At 33.8% G+C, this 20,743-nt stretch overlaps 1 protein-coding gene across 1 annotated transcript in view; it reads left to right on the forward strand.

Moving 5' to 3' along the window:
• LOC105336697 (uncharacterized) overlaps window positions 1-20,743 on the forward strand; it is a 70,671-nt gene that overhangs the window by 30,650 nt on the left and 19,278 nt on the right. Inside the window, exons 27-65 of the mRNA XM_066071432.1 lie at window positions 685-835; window positions 1,085-1,225; window positions 2,324-2,475; window positions 2,809-2,947; window positions 3,100-3,324; window positions 3,440-3,506; window positions 3,810-3,973; window positions 4,664-4,791; window positions 5,047-5,188; window positions 5,477-5,713; window positions 5,920-5,962; window positions 6,073-6,227; window positions 6,475-6,566; window positions 7,197-7,245; window positions 7,504-7,755; window positions 7,853-7,907; window positions 8,059-8,231; window positions 9,272-9,445; window positions 9,535-9,796; window positions 10,144-10,298; window positions 10,753-10,926; window positions 11,040-11,261; window positions 11,386-11,589; window positions 11,825-12,007; window positions 12,195-12,404; window positions 12,613-12,655; window positions 12,768-12,931; window positions 15,909-16,082; window positions 16,359-16,626; window positions 16,795-16,958; window positions 17,233-17,391; window positions 17,493-17,711; window positions 18,115-18,157; window positions 18,544-18,701; window positions 19,062-19,250; window positions 19,386-19,607; window positions 19,755-19,797; window positions 19,930-20,087; window positions 20,401-20,574. Coding sequence (XP_065927504.1) covers window positions 685-835; window positions 1,085-1,225; window positions 2,324-2,475; window positions 2,809-2,947; window positions 3,100-3,324; window positions 3,440-3,506; window positions 3,810-3,973; window positions 4,664-4,791; window positions 5,047-5,188; window positions 5,477-5,713; window positions 5,920-5,962; window positions 6,073-6,227; window positions 6,475-6,566; window positions 7,197-7,245; window positions 7,504-7,755; window positions 7,853-7,907; window positions 8,059-8,231; window positions 9,272-9,445; window positions 9,535-9,796; window positions 10,144-10,298; window positions 10,753-10,926; window positions 11,040-11,261; window positions 11,386-11,589; window positions 11,825-12,007; window positions 12,195-12,404; window positions 12,613-12,655; window positions 12,768-12,931; window positions 15,909-16,082; window positions 16,359-16,626; window positions 16,795-16,958; window positions 17,233-17,391; window positions 17,493-17,711; window positions 18,115-18,157; window positions 18,544-18,701; window positions 19,062-19,250; window positions 19,386-19,607; window positions 19,755-19,797; window positions 19,930-20,087; window positions 20,401-20,574 — 6,127 coding nt within the window. The remainder of the gene's footprint in view (window positions 1-684; window positions 836-1,084; window positions 1,226-2,323; window positions 2,476-2,808; window positions 2,948-3,099; window positions 3,325-3,439; window positions 3,507-3,809; window positions 3,974-4,663; window positions 4,792-5,046; window positions 5,189-5,476; window positions 5,714-5,919; window positions 5,963-6,072; window positions 6,228-6,474; window positions 6,567-7,196; window positions 7,246-7,503; window positions 7,756-7,852; window positions 7,908-8,058; window positions 8,232-9,271; window positions 9,446-9,534; window positions 9,797-10,143; window positions 10,299-10,752; window positions 10,927-11,039; window positions 11,262-11,385; window positions 11,590-11,824; window positions 12,008-12,194; window positions 12,405-12,612; window positions 12,656-12,767; window positions 12,932-15,908; window positions 16,083-16,358; window positions 16,627-16,794; window positions 16,959-17,232; window positions 17,392-17,492; window positions 17,712-18,114; window positions 18,158-18,543; window positions 18,702-19,061; window positions 19,251-19,385; window positions 19,608-19,754; window positions 19,798-19,929; window positions 20,088-20,400; window positions 20,575-20,743) is intronic.

The following is a 20,743-nucleotide window of genomic DNA, read 5'->3' on the forward strand; positions in this document are numbered from 1 at the left end:
TTTACCATTTAGGATGGGGGCCAAATGCCCTTACTATGGGAATAAACAGAAAATTGAAGAAGATTAAAAAATGCTTTAATCATATTAATGGACACCGCGTCTACTTCTAGTCTAGTGGTACATCTCAATATTTTTTCATCACAAATATTATTTCATTTTCAAGGCATTTCATATGTACAATGTATAACTTGTATGAAGAATTCTTGAATTGATAATTATTGGTCGATTTTTTTAGCCATTTAAGCTATATTCTGGACCCCAAACACAACATGCTTTCTATTGCATCAAAAATTCTTGACCTACATTGTATGATGCTTCTATTGCCCCTATGTTAAAGGCAGTGATGGATAAATCAGTAAAACTTCTATGTATTGCAGTTATCCCATATGGGATAATTCAGTTATCCCATATGGAATAACTGCACATGATGAAAATAAAAATATAACAACAGCATTTCATGTCAACACATTTTAATGCAAAAAACCTTCTCTTAAAATACAAAACGGGGTACCATTATAGGACATAATATAAATGGGAGTATTTAAATGATCACTCAATAATCCATTAACTTTTTTATGGTTTTTATGAAATAAAATATTACATTGCACATACATGTATTAAGATATATATTAGATGGTGAAGTGCTGCCAATTATTTTTACAAGTGTTGTTATCTACTGTTTAGGCTGAAACTTTGGCAGCAGGTGTTATTGTTGGTTTGATGGGAGAAAATGAGGTAAATAAAGACCCTACCCTAACTAACACAGCACAGGCAGACCCAATAGAAGATTTTCAAGATAACAGTGGTGATCCTGATTTTACTGTGTCAATAAAAAGTATGTTGTTAACCTTGTTATTTACTCAACATTTGTTCGTTTCTCTAGGTATATAATGGTATCGGAGTAATCTTTGCCAGCTAACTGGGATTTCTTGTCTCCCAGTTCCATTTAAGTCACATGTTCTTAGATGTGGCTAGCTATTGCAACACTAATCTTATAACTGTGAGGATGAATAAAAAGTTCAAATTGTTATCTGTACTTGGTCTATAAAACATTTAGATGATTTTTTTCTTCCGATATATCCAGGTAGTTCAGATGGCTTGTTCCAGAAAGTCCAGTCTAGTATTGGGAGTGCTTTGGATTTTGACACAGATGATAGCCAGTGTACTGCCATTATGGGTACATCTCCAGCAGTCGCCAAACGGTCACTTGTTACAGCAGCTAAAGGTACTTTTCCTTTCATTATTTCAGTTTTGAAAAAACAAGACAATGTTTGATGATAATCCATTTTTGAAAGGAATTGCATGTACTTATGCTTGATGATTTTATGGTTTAGTATTAACTTAAAGTGAACTGCAATTGGTTTATGTTTTATGATGTAGTCAAACATATATATTTATGCAACTGTCATAGAAACATTAGTTCCATACTCAAACATTAATTTTTTTTTTTTGATTCTCATTTAGGGTACATGTATTAATGCAAAAACATGTACACGAATCATCAAATTGTTACAGCGAATTACAGAATACCAGTAGAGTTTTCAATAGCTTGCTAGATTGATCAATAGGGTATTCAATTTGGTCAGCAAGGTATCACATTAGGTTTAAATCTAGGTCATGTGATTACTCAGGTATGACAGCAATAGAGTGAGTTAATCTGGTTAACATTTGCACGTTTTGGGCCTTTTTGTTTCTCTCTGTTATCCTACATTACTGCTATAAAAGTCTGAACTAATTAAGCAGTCAGCACAAAAAAAAAATATTAGACCTAGTGCTGTAAGATGCACCAGAAATCAGGGAACCAAAATGTTTAATGATTTTTTGCAGTGATAAATACCTCCTTTTTTAAGTTATGCTTGTCTCTTTTGTTTGTTTCTTCAGAACTGCCTTTTGAATTACATTTTTTGAAAAACAAAATTCAAATTACTCCAAGCAGAATTGATTCTCTATAGAGTCCAGTGCTGTCCAGGTGAACTTTCTTTTTAAAAGTCTATGAATAGAATAGCTAACAATAGGAGGGAGTGTTCTAGAGGTTTTCTTTGTGTAAAATGAATGGGTTGAGTGCAAAATAAGCATCTACACTAGAGTAACCACAGGACCTAGATTTAAACCTGATGTGATACCTTGCTGACCAAATTGAATACCCTATTGAGCAATCCAACAAGCTATTGAAAACTCTACCGGTATTCTGTAATTCGCTGTAATGCAAATAAGTTCTTAGATAGACTTTTTGAATCTTTAAATTGATGGAAAAATGTAGTCAGCTGTACCTAGATTCTACCTAAAGGCTTTTTTAACATCCTTGAAACATTTTTGATTTCAGGAATGTTTTCACAGCTATTGAAGACTGCAGATAAATTTTTAGAGAAATTTAATATAAGACGTCTGAAGTTTGGAACGATAATGGAATTTTTAGATAGATTTAACATGCTAACCAGCAAGGATGCCATGGCAAGAGTAATGAGGGGAATAAAGGTATATTGTCTTCAATATTTGTTTTTATGCAGTATGATTTAGGTTTTTGATACCTTAGACATTGTAGAATATCATTGTTTAATTTCAAAATTTATTTGAAATTTGGAATTCACCAATTTATATTGAAATTAAAAACATTTCAAGTACATTTTTTGAAATCTAGAAGACGGTAAATATTAAACTATTATAATAATTGAATGTTTAAATTACATGTATCTTCTATTCTAATTCATTAACTGTAAAATGAAAGGTTGTTTGCTAGAAGTAGGACCACTTTGTTAAAACTCAGAAATGGTGAAATATGTATTGATTTTCCCAAATATATCAAATCAGGACATTATCGACAATACCACATGTAGAAATCCCTATGAGATGACAGAGGACCAGCTAGTGAATGAACTGACAGAGAGAGGGAAAGACTCCAAGGGATCTAGAGAACAGCTGGTGGAAAGACTCGTAAAGTCAGACAAATGTAATGGATCTGCTAATTTGTTTTTTCCTCATCAAAATAATGAATGAGACATTCTATGTCTGTTTATAAAGTTGTCATCATATTTATTTTTTTATTTATCTGTATATTGTGTTCTTTGTGTAGTCTATATATTAAACCATGCTTTTACCTAGCTTGCCCTCTACTGTCCTTCACCATGCCAAAGAATGTCTACTGCACCTTTGACAGCATGTGTTTAGGACTGGAATGCTGCATCAACCTTAAATTTGCCCTGTATATGAAAGTCTTCAAAGTGTGGGCACGTTTTGATCCCTGTGCCACACCTCAAATGCTGTTCACCCTTGGACTTGATTCATACACTTACACTATTGAGATACCAGCCAACATTGATTTTGATGGTATGCTTTTTAGGCAAAGCTGTGTTTGAATTACTGATAAGACTATATGTACATATAAATGTATATTGCTTAATGGTTTTTTTAACATCATTCATTATCTTTGATTAATCACAAGGTTATGAAGGAGAATTGAAGTCAGGAAATAAACTGGATATTCTTGGAGGATTAGATTTCACTATTAGGTAATGACTTTCCTTAAATATGTTTACTCAGAAACATCATCATTTTTTTTTTTTGTATTTGCATTTTAGGTGCTGTCAAATATGATTTTCTTACTGCATTTTTAATTCATGTAATGAATTTGATTCATTAAGAATTGAGAGATCCCTTTCATTATCTATATAAAATCGGATAGCTGTTGCATGTCTTTGTGAATTAAGATATCACACATTTAACCTTTTCCTGAAGAATAGCGCATTGCTTTAGATATGGATAAAATTTCATGCTCCGTGAATTCATTGTTGCTTTGCACCACCATTTAATAGGTACAGCATATTCAAGGACCAGAATGTAACCCTGGCTACCTTTGGGATGGGTCTGTGTAGCTTTGATGACACAGATAACTGTTTGGTGTTCGTCAACTTGCTGGACAAAGCTGTGTTACCTGTGCCCACTTGTATGGCAGATGGAACACTTGTATGGCCAAAAGGTTGGTGATTTTGAAGAAAATCTATTACTGCTTTATACTGCTGGTGCCATATAGTACTTGGTCCACCCACCCATCCATTAAAATGGTTAAATTAGTGATATCACTTGTCCAAAATATATTTGTAATCTTGCTTAAACCTTCCCAAAAATGTAAATAGGTAAAGGTCATTACATGACCTTCAATCACTTTCCAGGTTAAGGGTCAAGGTCATAACAGATGATTTAGAAAATCCCTGTTCTTAAATGTTACCTCCATGACCAAATCTTGCATATATTTCACCATTAAAATGTCCATGATTAAAGATGTAAATCAAGGTCAAAGCAGATCTTTTTAAAAATAAAAGAAAAGGAAAAACACATTTTTTTAACGTACCATTTAATGTTGAGACAAAAATATTTTTGAATACAGTAAGGTCTTTTTAGTATAGCCCTTTACAAATCTCTTGCATCCTGATGACCTTACTAAAATTGCCCATATTAAAATGGTCACAATTTCAATTATGATGAATTTGCATGTACTAATTATTATAAAAATTAATGCTTATTCAGCATGCTGATTTGTTTTAAAGATTATTTAACTTAACATTGGTAAGTTTGTTTCTATGAACTACAAGCTATAATTTGTATACAATAATTATAACATTACATGTTTATTATATATTTTATAGTTTCATTCTGCTGGTTTTTTTAGTGGATTTCAAGAGTTTATTTTCGAAAGAAGCTCTGTATAGAAAGATTAAAGAACAAGGAAAATCTGTAATCAAACAAGTCACATCACAGCTGATTGACGAATTCCTGAAGTTGTTAAAAATTGCAAAGGTAAAAATATACTTTTATATAATTATATACAATTATTTAAAAATTAATGTAACTGTCAGTTTTGCTAAATCTGCTGGTCATAGCTTTTTATGTACATTGAAGGATCCTTTGAAACAGTCACCATAATGCTGAATGCATGTACACCAATTAGCTATTGTAAGATAAAACTCCAGCTACTGTTTGTATATAATTAATATATACATGTATAACTTACAGTATCTTGTTTATGTTGACTTCAATGATATTCTTTATCAGGACATGCTAAATGAAGATATTCCATTGCCAAAGCCAGAAAAGATGACATTAGGACAGATTACGTCTGAGTTAGAACTAAGAGGTTTATCCACAACAGGTTTGAGATCAGAGCTCAATGGACGCCTCACACAGGATGATCTCAGTAAGGCTATTGATTATTTGCTGAAAAAAAAACTAATCTGTATACATGTAATTGTCTAAATACTAGATGTGTACATACATGTATTTCGTCAAATTTAAATAAACGTCTTTTGATTAAAAATATATTCAGTTACAATCTGATTTCTGTTGAGGGAAATGTACGTAAAATGTGTCCCATAAAATATTGTTCCTTAACTTCTTTTGTCAGAATAGAATTAATTCGAATTGATTAAGATTGTCGTAAAAATCATTTTTACTGAAGTGTTTTTTTTGCTTTATGAAATTTTAGCATGTGCCAACTTTACCTTGGGAAAACTACAAGGGAGCCTATCAGACATATTGTATTACAAGCTACAAAAGGACTGCTTGAGGATAGATGTGTGGGCAGACATTAATGTTAAAATACTGGGATATGACTTCAGCAAAACGCTGTCAGCATTCATAGAATTGGATCCCTGCAGTTTTATACTGCAGATAGGATTTGAAAAATACATATGGACCAAAGTTTTATTGAATTACGATTGGGGTAAATATTTTTAGAATATATTCAAATCATGTGATGATGGAAGTTTTGATCATTGTTGTAACTGACTAAAATACATGTCCTGTAATTAGTAAAATAGTTTAAAAATAAAGAACTAAGTTTGACAATCTGATTTTTTTAAATAAGAAATTGTAATTGATTTATAATAAATTTACAGTATATAAAATTTCATTCATTTATGAATATAGGCACAGATGAAATGGCAGAAATAAGTTCAAATGTGAAAATAATGTAAGTACATTGTAATGATAAATGAGTCCTGTTTCATTTGAAATAAAAGAATTCTGTTTCAGTTATGACTACTTGTACATGCACTAACCTTTGATTCTTTGTATGTATAGGTACAACATAGATAGAGATGTTGATGAAGGAGTGTTCATTCTGAAGTTTGGACCAGTCATCTGTTTGTCTCCCCCTGCAGACTGCCTTCTAGATGGCTACCTTCTTACTGATGTAAAGATCCCTATTCCTCTTTGCAGAGACTTTGTTTTCCCAGGTAATTCGATGTTTTCATTTTTGAGCTGTGAGGATATTTTTGTCTGCATTAAATAAAGGTAGTAGATGCTTGCTCATTGATCTTAATATGCATGTACGTAGATTTGAGATCATACAATTTTATTTTTGTCATATTTGTCGTAATTTTGTTGGGTCTGATGAACAATTTATTGCCTATGCCATGTATTACTGTGAATATTGATTAGTTTTTTAATACTCACAGTAATTTAATGTTTAATTTGATAAAGGTGATGGTTCATTTGCTGACCTTTTGGAGAAAATCGGAGGAAAGATGACCGAAGAAGCTTTTGAACTTGTTCTGAAAAAGCTTGATTTGCATGTAAGTTTAATTTCTGTTTACTGATTTTGATAAAAAATATTTTTAAAAATTCATTTGGCATTCGAATCTATCATTTTAAAGGTGCATGGGATTTAAATATTTATTTTTTGTGAAAGGAATTGATTCTATTTTTCAATTGATAATTAAATTTTATGTGACTATAATTATAATTTTTTTCATTGATTATTTTACATGTATAAGTAATCATATTATCAGCACACATCAGGGTACAAAAACCATTCACTGGTTGGAACCTGAACCATACTATTTTGAAATTTCCTATACATGTTTATGATATTGTCAAGTTAATAGATGATTTCTTGTAAATTTTGCTCCATAAGGTATCTGAAATTGTGCTAATTTTAACTACAATTATGTTTTTTTTTCTGGAAGTCATTTAAAATGAAATTATATTTAAGTACTTCATATAAACAGTGATTTTAAGAATTCTTTTTGAATCATCATACTAAGTTGTATAAAAAACGTATGATTTTCAAAAGATGTGATAAATGTGGGCTACGTGTACATGCAAAGATCATGATAATTAATGATTAGTATTTTGAGGATAAATACTTCAAGATCTTGAAAAAGATAATGTTCCTAACTTTATTTCACTTGGATTTGTTTCAGGATGTAATAACATCAGGATCTTGCCCTATTATACCCCCTACTCCAGATGGTAAGCTAATTGAAAAAAAAAATTGTAAATCTTTACAATGGTAAAGGGGGATAAACCCATTTTACTGGAAAAGGTTTCATATTAAAAAAATGTGTTGTCTTATTCACTTAACCTTAGGTGCATTCTGTCCCATGCATTATCTTAGCAAATCGCCAAAGTAGAGATTTTCACATACTGTATTTTCAATGACATTGTATGGATGACTAAATAGCCAGCAGATATGTTAAATGTGTAATACATTTTACATTTGGTGCACAGACTGTCCAGCTGAGTTTGATGTACAAAAGAACCTCCCAGCAGCTGTAAGAGACATGGTGAAGTGTGAACAGCCCGCTAACTGTTGGGGAATCGACTGCTGTCTACAACTGACCTTCAACATACCACTAGGAGACAGTAAAATCACAAAGAACATCCCATTCTGGTTCAAACTGGACCCCTGTGACTTCTTCCTGGACATTGGTTTTGGGAAGAAAACACTTTTAAAGACTCATCTGTTGGAATATGAATTTGGTTAGAGTTTTCTCTGTTACTGTGTTTTTTTCCTTGAAAATTTCAATAATGATCATAGTACTTATGTATTATTCTGTGAGTATATGTAACTTTGCAGGGAAACAACATACTTTGTCTCTTGGGTCAGGAAACCCATCCCCAGTTCAAATTAAGTAAGTTTTAAGGAAGAATTGTAAAAAAGAAAAAAAAAAAATTATAAACCAGTAGTAAAAGTTTTTGATACTTAGCAAATACCATGGAAGTTTCTGATATACGGAATTTTATTTGTAATGTCATGTATAGGTGGTCTCCCATTATTTTCAGTTATAGAGTTGACCAAATGGAGGGAAACAAAGGCTTCATTGTGGATGTGAAGATACTGCTCTGCTTTGACTTTGATGGGCATTTGACCTGTATTCCAACAAATGATGGACTTCATTTACTGAAAAATCAAGAAATTCCTCTATGTGATAAAAACTTTTCCTTTGATTTCAACAGTGAGTACAATGCATAATTACATGTACTATAAAATTAATTTACCTCTTGAAATGGTATTGTTCTGCTGCCAACTTCTAAGAAATTAATATCATTCTTAACATAAATACATAAAGCGATAAATTTCAGCTTTGTATTTATATGAGTAGGAAAAAGTGCTAAAATTTGTTTTTAGGTCACCTGAGTCACTCAGGTGACCTATTGCAATTGGTCTTCGTCCGTCGTCGTGCGTTAACAATTTTACATATTTAACTTCTTGAAAACTATCAGGCCAATTGTTACCATTTTTGGTGTGAAGCATCTCTATGGTAAGAAGAATCTAAATTGTGAAATTTATGGCTCTACCACCCCTGGGGTGCCATGGGCGGGGCCAAATATGCAAAAAAAGCCAAATTTTCAAAAATCTTCTTCTCTACTCCCACGCATGTGAGGAAAAAACTGGTTGCATGGTTATGATGTCCATGAGGCCCTCTACCAAAATTGTGAAATTTCTGGCCCTTCGGTCAGGGGTTCAGGCTCTAGGGTGGGGCCAATATGGCCAAATAGTAAAAATGTATTAAATCTTTTTGACTCTAGGGCAGGGCCAAAATGGATGTATAGATGTTAATGCATATAACGTTAAAAAATTATCTTCTTTACTCCCACACATCTAAAAGGAAAACTGAATTCATGATTTTGTAGACCAGATCTTTTAGTTTTTCACCAAAATTATAGGTTTCACAGTTCTTTTTTAATTAAATGTGGTCGTCATTAGAAATTTATAATTTTTCTACTCCAGTATGAAACCTTATGAATTAGATGCATATATGAGACTCCATGACAAGTTTGTGTATGGGATATATGCTACTCAGGTGACCATTAAGGCCAATTGGCCTCTTGTTTTATAATTACTGACACATTTTCCATCTCATTCTGTTTGCTCTGTGAGCAAAAAATTTTTGTGTTTCATGTTCTGGTAATTTAACCCAAAATAGGCACAATTCTAGTGGATGAAGTAATACTTAATATCAACACAATTTGCAATAAGATCTTTTGTCCTCAGATTTTTCACTGAGTGAGTGGATGAGGGAGAAGGCATTGGATCTGAATGAACAACTCGCGGAGGGAGCAGTCATGCTTCTCCTGGACCAGCTCAATCTGACAGATTTTTTCCAGCGACCTAAATGTGACAGAACCAGAGCACCATACATCCCATCTATTCAAGGAATACATAATGGTATTCTGTTTATGCTACTTTATGGATTTTTTTTTTATAATTATCTATAAATGTACGAGATAAAGACTTTATAATGGATATTGTTTCAGAGTGTCCCAAGACAATTGCATTCCTACCCTCACAGATCCCAGACCCAATGTCTTGTCACATCCCGGACTACTGTACAGGTATCGAGTGCTGTGCAGACATCCCTGTTCTGGGTCTTGGTCTCCATGTGTCCGTCTTTCTGGATCTGGACAAACTGGAGCTCCAGATTGGATTGGAAACAATAACGGAAACTATCAAACTCAATGACTATGTTTGGGGAGATGTCAAAACCATCGCTGTGGCTGCAGGTCTCATTAAACTAGGGTATGTTAAATAAATGTGTTTTAGAAGGCAGCAGGAAGGTAATTTGTGTTCAATGTATGTCATTGATAAAAAATGATAAAAATGCCATCTGCAAATGAATGATGTTGAAATATTTCAAATCCAAGAAATTTATTACAGCAATTGATAATTGTGTAAAACTTTGACAAGTTAAAATAAGCATCTCAATAATTGCTATAAGAACATTAATTAAACAGAATTTTGGTTTAGACTTTCAGATGATATTTTGCAAAATATATATATTGCCTTTGTCGTTATTTTTTTTTCAATATATAGGTTAAGTGTGAAGCCAATAACCAATGAGAATGTGTATGTGTTCATTCATGTAGGTTAAGTGTGAAGCCAATAACCAATGAGAATGTGTATGTGTTCAATGTACATGCATCTGTTTGTCTGAATGGAGGGGACTGCTCCATTGACATCCCTATCCTCAGGAATACAAGGTTACCAACAATCAGAGCCATTATCACAGGGGAGAGCAAGAGTAAGCACATAGCATGCATGTAAATGCATTTAAAAGGCTAGCAAATTACAATTAGCACCATGAGCACATACTGTAATTAAATATTACAGAACTTTTCAGTATGCTTTGTATTGTACTGATATACTGTATACAAGCACTATAGTTTTATTAAGATTTCATATAGTTTACAACTGTCAGCAAAATAGATTGAACTTTTAAAATCTGTGAGGGGTGCTATCCTTGATTTTACAAGAGTCTTAGCCAAGGATAATAATTCCTCATGTTTGAAGGGACATGATCATGATTTTGGTCAAAATTTATTTTTTTCAGTAAGGTATTTCTAAAAGTCAACTGAAATTTTAGTGTCAGTCGTTGGGTTATAAGTGAGATACAGTGCTCACTATTCATTGTTATGTAAACTAAGTTCAGGTCATGTTTTTATTTAAAATCGGAAAAAATCCCCATCATTTTTCAGACTTTTCACTTGCTGATTGGCTGCAAGACATGGAAATCCCCTCAATAAATGATTTGAAAGACAACGCTAAAACATTGCTGCTTCAACAGCTGGGCATTGATCAGTTTCTATCGGACACACCATGTGATGCAGGGGAAGAACTGTACTCTCCAAGTCTTCAGGGATGGAAAAACCGTCAGTATAAATATCAAAAACCTTGAAGAAATTTTTAATTAATGTTTTCATACGAATAATTTCTAATTGTTAAAACAAAACTTTTATGGTGGGTTGTTTTTGTATCTTTGTAGAATGTCCATTGGATTGGGTTGTTTTACCAGAAATCACATCCGACAAAGTGAGGTGTGGGCTGTCCTCTAACTGTACAAGGATAGACTGCTGTGTGGACTTCAGCCTCCTGAACCTCAAGCTTCATTTCTTCCTTCACTTTGACAGGTGTAACTATGTCATCTCTGGAGGAATAGAAAAGAAAACATTTAGCTATGGACTGCTAGATTTTAATGAATTCTGGGGTATGTATAGTGCAAGATAAAATTATTTGATATAATTTCTTCAAGCCATAGGGATATTTTTCAAAGACCTGGGTTATTTAAAAAAATTGATTAAATTTAAAAGAGTGGTGTATAATTTTTTCAGGTGAAGAAGTTTCAGTGAATGTTGCAAATGTTATATTCATCAAGTTTAAAGCAACTCAGTTGGAAGTATCCAAGAAGTATGTTTTAGACATGGGTGTTTCCGTATGTCTAGAACCGAATCAGTGTGATCTAAATGTTCCAATTCTGAATCAAGTACTTATCCCCATCCTTAACTGTGACCTTACAATGGATTTTAATATCCAAGGTGAGTTCAATATTCATTTCAATTCTGAAGACGTCTTTCATTTCTCTTTTGAATTAAGTGTATTTATTATACTACCTGCAAACAAAACGTGTTCATTAGATTTACTATTGATTATCTCATTGAGAGACATCATTTTACCCACATTTAGGTTAGACAGTTCTTAATACAATATATATCAAAGAATTCAGTATTCACTATGCGCCTATTCATTAATTTTTCTACTTTGACCCTCCAGGATTTTCTCTCTCCAACTGGATGAGTGAGCAAGGCCTGTCATTTGATGGTAGTTTGTCCACAGCGCTGGCTGCTGCTCTGTTCAAGAAGCTAGGCATTGATTCCTTTCTAAAGGACCCAGCATGTGACAGGACGGAGTCACCATACAGTGTCAAAAAAATCCTACAGACTGGATGGTCCTCAGGTATAGATCAACCTTTCAAGGCAATTTTGTATTAGATTTTCTACAAGTCAGTGTCCAAGAAAATGGATTGTTTGTTTTTTGTGGTAGTCTTGGAAATAGTTGTGATTTTAAGTAATAGATTAAATTTGTACTACGTGAACAATATAATATTTCCATATTAATTCAGTTTCAAGCATTTCTTCTGTAGAATGTCCAGCTAACCTTGCATTACCAAAAATAAGGGGAACGACTGCCTGTCATATAAAGAACACGTGTACGGCCATTCGGTGCTGCGTGGAGGTAGGGAGGGTGAGCAGGACGTTTGAGGTGGAGCTTGATATAGACTTCTGTAACCAGAAACTGACCTTTGGAGTAGAAAAACTCACAGAAACAATATCGCTGCAAGGATTTGAATATGGTATGGAGTTGATGGATAATATATACATTGTAGTTTTGGCAAAAAACTTGACCATCATATGTTTCACAGAAATACTAGTAGTAAATGTAAGACATAAAAAAAATTGATGCCATTGATCAGTTTCTCAGACACCGCAACAATATCTGATGCCTCTACAACTAATATGATATTGATTTGATACGATTAACTTGTCTAATGAATATTTCAGGTAAAAGGAAAGAAGTTGTTATTATGGGTGTCATCAAGCTCTGGTAAAACATGTATATATGTTTTCTTTGTAAACATAAAGTTGATTTTCAAAAGCAAAACGGTGTACTATAATTATACATGTATATGACTAATGAATTTCGGTTCAATTGACAGGTACACCATATGGGACAACAAAGGAGAAGGTGTGTATGTAGTGACAGTGGATCTTGCTGTCTGCTTTGAAGATGGAGGGGACTGCATAATCAACACAAATGTTCTAGATCAGGCTAAGCTCTCGAAACAGTCATGTGTGTGGGGAACATCATTCCTGAATCCAGGTATATTTATATGAATCTGACAAATAAGACTGAACTGACTGAGAGATCTTCAAATACAAGCATTGAATTTAGCCTGAATTAATTTTTTTTTAGCTCACCTGAACCGAAGGTTCAAGTGAGCTTTTCTGATCACCCGTTGTCCGTCGTCCGTCCGTCCGTCCGTCCGTCCGTCTGTCTGTCTGTCCGTCCGTCTGTAAACTTTTCACATTTTCAACTTCTTCTCAAAAACCACTGGGCCAAATTTAACCAAATTTGGTACAAAGCATCCTTATGGAAAGGGGGTTATAAATTGTAAAAATAAAGGGCACAGCCCTTTTCAAAAGGGAGATAATTGCGAAACAGTAAGTATAGGGTGCATGTCTTTAAAAATCTTCTTCTCAAGAACCACTGCACCAGAAATGCCAATATTTACACAAAAGCTTGTATACATAGTGAAGATTCTAAATTGTAAAAATCGTGACCCTCGGACCAAAACTGGGGCCCCAGGCGGGGTTCAAAGTTTAACATAAAAAAACATAGGAAAATGTTTTAAAAATCTTCTTCTCAAGAACCACTGCACCAAAAATGCCAATATTTACACAAAAACTTGTATATATAGTGAAGATTCTAAATTGTTAAAATCGTGACCCTCGGACCAAAACTGGGGCCCCAGGCGGGGTTCAAATTTAACATAGAGATACCTTAGGAAAATGTTTAAAAAATCTTCTTCTCAAGAACCACTGCACCAGAAATGCCAATATTTACACAAAAGCTTGTATATATAGTGAAGATTCTAAATTGTAACAATCGTGACCCTCGGACCAAAACTGGGGCCCCAGGCGGGGTTCAAAGTTTAACATAGATATACCTTAGGAAAATGTTTAAAAAATTTTCTTCTCAAGAACCACTGCACCAGAAATGCCAATATTTACACAAAAGCTTGTATGTATAATGAAGATTAGAAATCGTGACCCTCAAATCAAAACTGCAGCCCCAGGCGGGGTTCAAAGTTTAACATAGAACTACATATGAAAAATGTTTAAAAATTTTCTTCTCAAAAACCACTTCACCAAAAATGCCAATACATACACAAACGGTTGTATATATAGTGAAGATTGTAAAAATCGTGACCCCTGAACAAAAAGTGGGGCCCCAGTAGGGGTTTAGATTTTAACATATATAGGAAAATGTTTTAAAATCTTCTTCTCAAGAACTATAGTGCAACTGTTTGGGATATTACTATGCATACATGTACATCCTTAAATAATGTAGATTCAAAAAATTGTAACTCCCGGACAATTGATGGGCACCAAGAGGGGTTCAAAATTTAAACATTTTAAAAAACATAAAGGAAAAGTTTAAAAATTTTCTTCTCAAGAACTACAATGTTTTAGTTTGTGGAATTTCTATGCCTTCGCTCATGTAGATTCCTTAAATTGGTAAAATCGTGACCCCCGGACCAATACTGGGGCCCCAAGATGGGGTCAAAGTTTATTATAGAAATATAAAGGTAACGTTAAAATATCTTCTCCTCGAGAACTACAATGCCTCAATTTGTGAGATTACTATCATGCATACAACCTTGGATAATGATGGTTCGACAGTTTTAAAATAGTGACCCCTGGACTAATACTAGGGACCCAAGATGGGTTTAAAGTTAAATGTAGAAGTGCCGGTATATATGGAAAATGTTTAAAAATCTTCTTTTCGAGAACTACAATGCATCAATTTGTCAGATAACTACGTAAGCACCCTCAAATAGTGTAGATTCGAAATTATAAAAGCCGTGACCTCAATCTAATACTGGGGCCCCAAGAGGTGTTTAAAGTTTAGCATAGAAATATAGAGGGAAAATGTTGAAAAATCTTTTTCTAGGGAACTATAATGCTTCAGCTTGTGAGATAACTATGCAAGCATCCTTAAATAATGTAGATTCCAAATATTTAAAACTTTAGCCCTGGACTAATACTGTGGCCCCAAGAGGGGTTCAAAGTTTAACATAGAAAGATATATTGAAAATGTTTTTAAAAAGTTTTTCTCGAGAACTATAATGCTACAGTTTGTGAGATTATTATGCAAAGATCCTCAAATTGTGTAAACTCTAATGTAGTGGAACCAAGAGTTATCTTTCTTGATGTTCTGTACAGTCTGAGAGTTATTTCTCTTGAAGTGGAACTCTGCTACGTTCAGTTTTTCAGGTTTTCAGGTTGTGTACATGCGGTCCTACCGCAGTGCTACACATTTTTATTCCTATGTTACTGTTTATGTTGTTCAAGCCAACCATAAACCTCGGACCATAACTGGGTCCCCAGAAAGGGGTTCAATGTTTAAAATAGAAAAAGCATATGCTACGAAATGTGATGTTACAAGGAACTGCTGTTCAGGTGAGCGATGTGGCCCATGGGCCTCTTGTTCTTTTGATGAGAAATCTTCAAATACAAGCATCGAGTTTAAGCCTGAATTATGATTGATTTATTTTGATAATTTATAAGCAATTTGTTCAGATGAATTTTTTACTTCCTTTGAAAATTTTATACATTTGGGATAAAATTTAAACAGTTATGTGCACAATTAATTTTAAAGTGAGAATTAGATGCTGAAGTGTAATTGATTTCATATTGTGTAAACTGCATGCTCAGATTAAAATGCCTTTTAAGAAGGTTACCGTATACAAATCTTATCGCCACTTTAAATGATTACATCTTTCAGCTTTGTTCTCAATTTGTTGTCCCCCGCCGCAACGCGGAGCAGGGACATAGAAATGCTGGGCGTCCGTCCGTGTGTCCATGCGCCCGTGTTTCCATCCGTCACACTTTTTTGTAAGCGCTCTCATGCCTACAAATTATTGACGGATTTTCATTAAATTTATAGCAAATGTTTATACCACTAATACCTGTTCAAGTTCCTAAATCAGCCTTGGTCGATACTAGTATACTGCTTGACCGGCGGGGGACCCAGGAATTCTATTCTTGTTTGATTTGCCTTTTGTATTTTTCAGATTTCTCTCTTGAACAATTTATGAGAGACAGCGCACTTTCTGCCTATGATCAGATAAAGGGCCTGGCTCTAGACAAACTAAAAGAGGCCCTGGGTCTTCCTACATTCTTAGATGATCCACCTTGTTCAATGACGGCTCCTGGTTACATCCCCAATGTCAACGGCATTAAAAAGGGTTGGTCTTGCTAGTTATACATGAGTTATTATTATTTATTTTAAAATCAATTAAGGATGTTTGCCAACATGAGATAGTTTATGTGATAAATTCATCCTTTTTCATCAATGAATTGAAAATGTTATGGTATTACTTTAAATGAAATGATGTGACACATTGCATGTTTAATTTTGTGGATTTGTTCAGTGAGTTGAATAGGGAGTTGAAAACATTTGATTGTATTAAGGACTTTTCCCTTGTTATATGATTCAAAACAAGCATCTGCTTGATTTACAGTGTGTCCCAAAGACCTTTCCCAGCCAGGCTCTTCTCTGCCATCCCTGCCCAGCAACATGGTGTGTCAGATCACAGAGTCCTGTACTGGCATTGACTGTTGTATTGGAGCTGATCCCATCCACCATAACTTCCATGCCTACCTTGATATAGACCCGTGTAACTTCAAAATCAAGTTTGGTATTGACAAGTTCCAGTTTGAGGTCTACATGCAAGACTTTGAGTTCGGAATTGAAAAAGATGTTAGATTGGTCAACGTTGTACGCATCAAGTAAGAATCGCTGCACTGCTTGAAAATAATTTGTCTATACAAATGCTAAGTACTGTAGTATTTTTTAACAGCTGAATTTTTTTAATGAGAATAAACTTTAATGATAGAGATACTTGTAATTGATTAGATACATATGTACCTGTTTCAGTGTGTTTGTTGTAATTCCAGGTTCCAGATTTGGGATTTATCAGCTGAGAATCAGTATGTTGTAAACCTTAGATTCAGTGTTTGTTTTGATTTACACTCCTCTTGTTTCATGGATAAAGTCATCTTTCATGAGAAGCGCCTACCTAAGAATGTGTGTGAATTTGCATCAGCTGCTCAAATACCAAGTAAGTGAGGATATCATAATGTATGGTATATACAATTATAAATTATTATGTTCATACTGGGCAAGCTTTTAGAATTTGACCAAATCAAGTATAATTTGTTAAAATAAAATGAAATGCGAGACATTTTTAAGTTCATGTAAAACTATAGTACCCTGTTATTATAATACAATTTTCTCTAAATACAATTTTATAGCTTTACTGACAACTCATTCTGATTTAGGAATAGGTCATTGTGAAATGATTATTTTTCATAGTTCATTTTCAAAATCTTTAGACTTTTCCTTGGAGGATTGGAAAGCTTCTCTTGACATCTCCATGGACACACTACTTCCCACCCTCAGTGATCAGCTGATGGAGCACCTAGGTATAGCCGGTTACTTGTCGAGGCCACAGTGTAGTCTAGCTAATGGAACCACCAATGGATGGATCGATGGTAGGGGGTCGGAGACATTTCGATGTACAAAAATACATGTACCTTGCATTGCTGCCATCATATTTATTTAGATATTAAATGATTATTCCTTTTACTTTCAGAATGCCCAAAATCAGAGCTGTACAAGAAACCAAGCTTGGCTGGATTACCATTGACATGTTCCATAAGCTCTAAGTGTACAGAGATCCACTGCTGTCTACAAGTGAGACCGATAGGAAGGAACTTTGAAGTTTACATTGACCTTGATCCATGTAACAAAACATTGGTTGTTGGCATAGAGCAATACAGAACCAAAGTCAATCTTCTTACGTACACATTTGGTATATAAATTTATTTGTCTCTTCGTTTCCACTACATGGAATATTGATTAAAGTTTAAAAGATTCAGGATCTACAAGATTATTAGAATTTATCATATTGTGATATGATTATTAAAAAGATATATATCATTTCTATTAAAACTTTATTATCCAATTAAAATCAACTGTATGCAAACAATGGCAAATATTCACTGTTGTATTAGAATTTCAACCATATGATTACCCTTGAGTGTGAGTTTGGACTAAGAATATGATATATTATAAAAATGATAACTTGAAAAAAGTTCATGGAAGCATAGCAATGGTTGAGAAGGGGGTACTGATAAGCTCTCTATCACTAATGACATCCAGTATGATAATCTTGTTCTCATAAGTTGTATGTATTGAGATTATTTTTGTTAAAGGAACAAAGGAAAGATTTTGGCTACAAGAAGTGATAAAAATTGAGTAAGTAATGCATGATCAGACATCATGATAAAAATGTCATTCGCATCCATTTTGTTAATGAATTTTGCATAAGATCAAAAGGGAAACGCTTAAATTGCACTCTTGTTTTTACTAAATAAATGTGAATAATGTGAATGATTGCCCCTTTATTCATATCTGAGAATCACTGAAGGGATAAATATTCTGTTTAGTTTAAAATAAATGTCCAGTAACAATGAGAGATTAGAAATGCCATATAATCATTCAACATTAAAATTTGACTTCACAAACATTACAATACATTCAAAAGCACATAACTACTATGTTAAACCTGTATATTCAGATAAATCAGAAAACAATTTACTTCATGCATCTATGATAATGGATATATCCATTTGTCACACTAGGTACAGCATTGAAGATCTCATGGGAGATGCTAAGTACATGGTTAACATGAAAGTGGAAGTCTGTTTGGAAAAAGACAAACCCTGTATTCTCTCACAGGATATAGTAAAAGATCTCTATCTTCCTAAGATTGGTTGTGACTGGTCTCTTGATTTTTCAAGTAAGTTGTTTAAACTTGCTCTTTATTATTTTTTTGGAAACAGAATATCTATCATTAGCAGTATGTGAAAAAAAGAATTAAATATGGAAATGTCAAAATCTATCAAATCATCAGAAAATTGGTATTTTTTCTCATGTCTTTTATTATACTTTGTTTAGGAAAGATGCTTTATAAAATTAATTATCAGCAATTTATTTTCCTTTTTATTCTTTTCAATTATTGTAAACATGAAGAGATTGATGTTTTAAAAATCATGCTAGGACATGATATGTAAATGCTTGTAGCATTTTACAGGATTGTTGTGGACTTTTCATGTCATAATGATAATTATTATTTTACGGATTTTGCTGTGTTTTTCAGAGTTTTCCATCAGTGATTGGTACAAGAACATGTCTATTCCTGTTGGAACTCTGTTGCTAGCCACCCAACTATCAATCCTTAAGGAAGCTCTGGGAATCACCAATTTCCTGCTGCCTAAGGACCAACAGTGCAGCAGGATGTCTTCTGATTACAAGCCTGAGACCTCTGGACAACTGGGATGGAAGATAGGTAAAATATTCACTTTTCCTACATGTTGGAATTATACCTAGTATATGAAATATGAAAGATTTGAAGCATTCCATTTTGTTGTACAATTTGTCCTAATGGGCCAAGATCTATATCATTCAATACAACGATTTTCAGACTGTCCCCTAGCGATGGAGACCATGACACAGATTCCCAGTGGCCTACCTCTTAGTTGTCACTTAAAGGACCACTGTACAGCAATAGAGTGCTGCCTGGATCTCCAGAGTCCCCTCCAACAAACCATTCACTTCTTCATGGATCTGGACCTCTGTCTTCAAACTCTGAAACTGGGAATAGAAAACTTGACATTTGAAACCACACTCCTGTCATACGCCTATGGTTTGATTTTATTTACATATCAGCCTCCCAATATTTATGTTTAAAAGTAGCATCAGACATAGTTTTTGTCTGTTATCCAAGTCTATGAGAAAAATTATCTGCCAGCGACAGGTTTTGATTAAAAGAGACTAACTTGTTTCTTTACAGGCACCCAAGAGTATTTCAGATTGGCAGATGTCATACAAATTATGTAAGATATCTCTTCTGTGATTTTAGTAACAGTTGTAGGGAAAGTGTTTCGTTTTGATATTTTTGGGTATTATAATATTTTCAGAGAATTCTATGTTGGAAATAATATTCTGGGTTTTTTTTCTTTCAAAAGATACAAGATTGATGATGTAAATAAGACTTCTCTGGAGATAACTCTAAGAGTCAAGATCTGTCTTGAGGAGAACTCCTGTGTATATGATGTAATGGTAATGGACAAGAGGAGGATTCCTAAGCCAGGATGTAGCTGGGATTTTGCTTACACCATTCCAGGTACACTGTACTAGCTTTTTATTATGATTGGAAAAATTATGCCTATTGCATTCAGCCTATTACATTGTAATAGGACTGAATATTCCTGTGTTTAAAGTATACCATCTATCTATCTGTCTGCATTCAGCCTATTAAATTGTAATAGGACTGAACATTCCTGTGTTTAAAGTATACTACATTATGTATCTATCTATCTATCTATCTATCTATCTATCTATCTATCTATCTATCTAACTATCTATCTTGTTGTTCTGTGTGTGTTTGTTGATGGATCTCGGAGAACAGTTTTGTTACCCTTTTTTTTAAAATTTAGATTTCTCATTGAAAAACTGGTACAAAGACATTGGGGCCAGTATCAACTCCACACTGTCTAAGCTTAGTGCAGCTAAACTGCTGGAAGAGCTGGGCATCTCTAAATACACCCAGGACCCACAATGTCAGAGATCAGGCCCTGTGTACAGTCCACATGTCAACGGTTGGAAATCAGGTAATTTATTCTTTACACTATATCTGATTGTTGTATTATTAAGTATTACTGTTGAAACAGTACTGCAAATGTTTAAATATGATTGCCTGTAAATCCCTTTATGTCATATATCCAAGCTTCCTTGGAAATTGTTTTTGGAATTAGTTAGTAATACTATATATAACTATAC

Source organism: Magallana gigas, chromosome 9, assembly GCF_963853765.1.
Source record: "Magallana gigas chromosome 9, xbMagGiga1.1, whole genome shotgun sequence".
In the NCBI taxonomy this organism is placed as follows: Eukaryota; Metazoa; Mollusca; class Bivalvia; order Ostreida; family Ostreidae; genus Magallana; species Magallana gigas.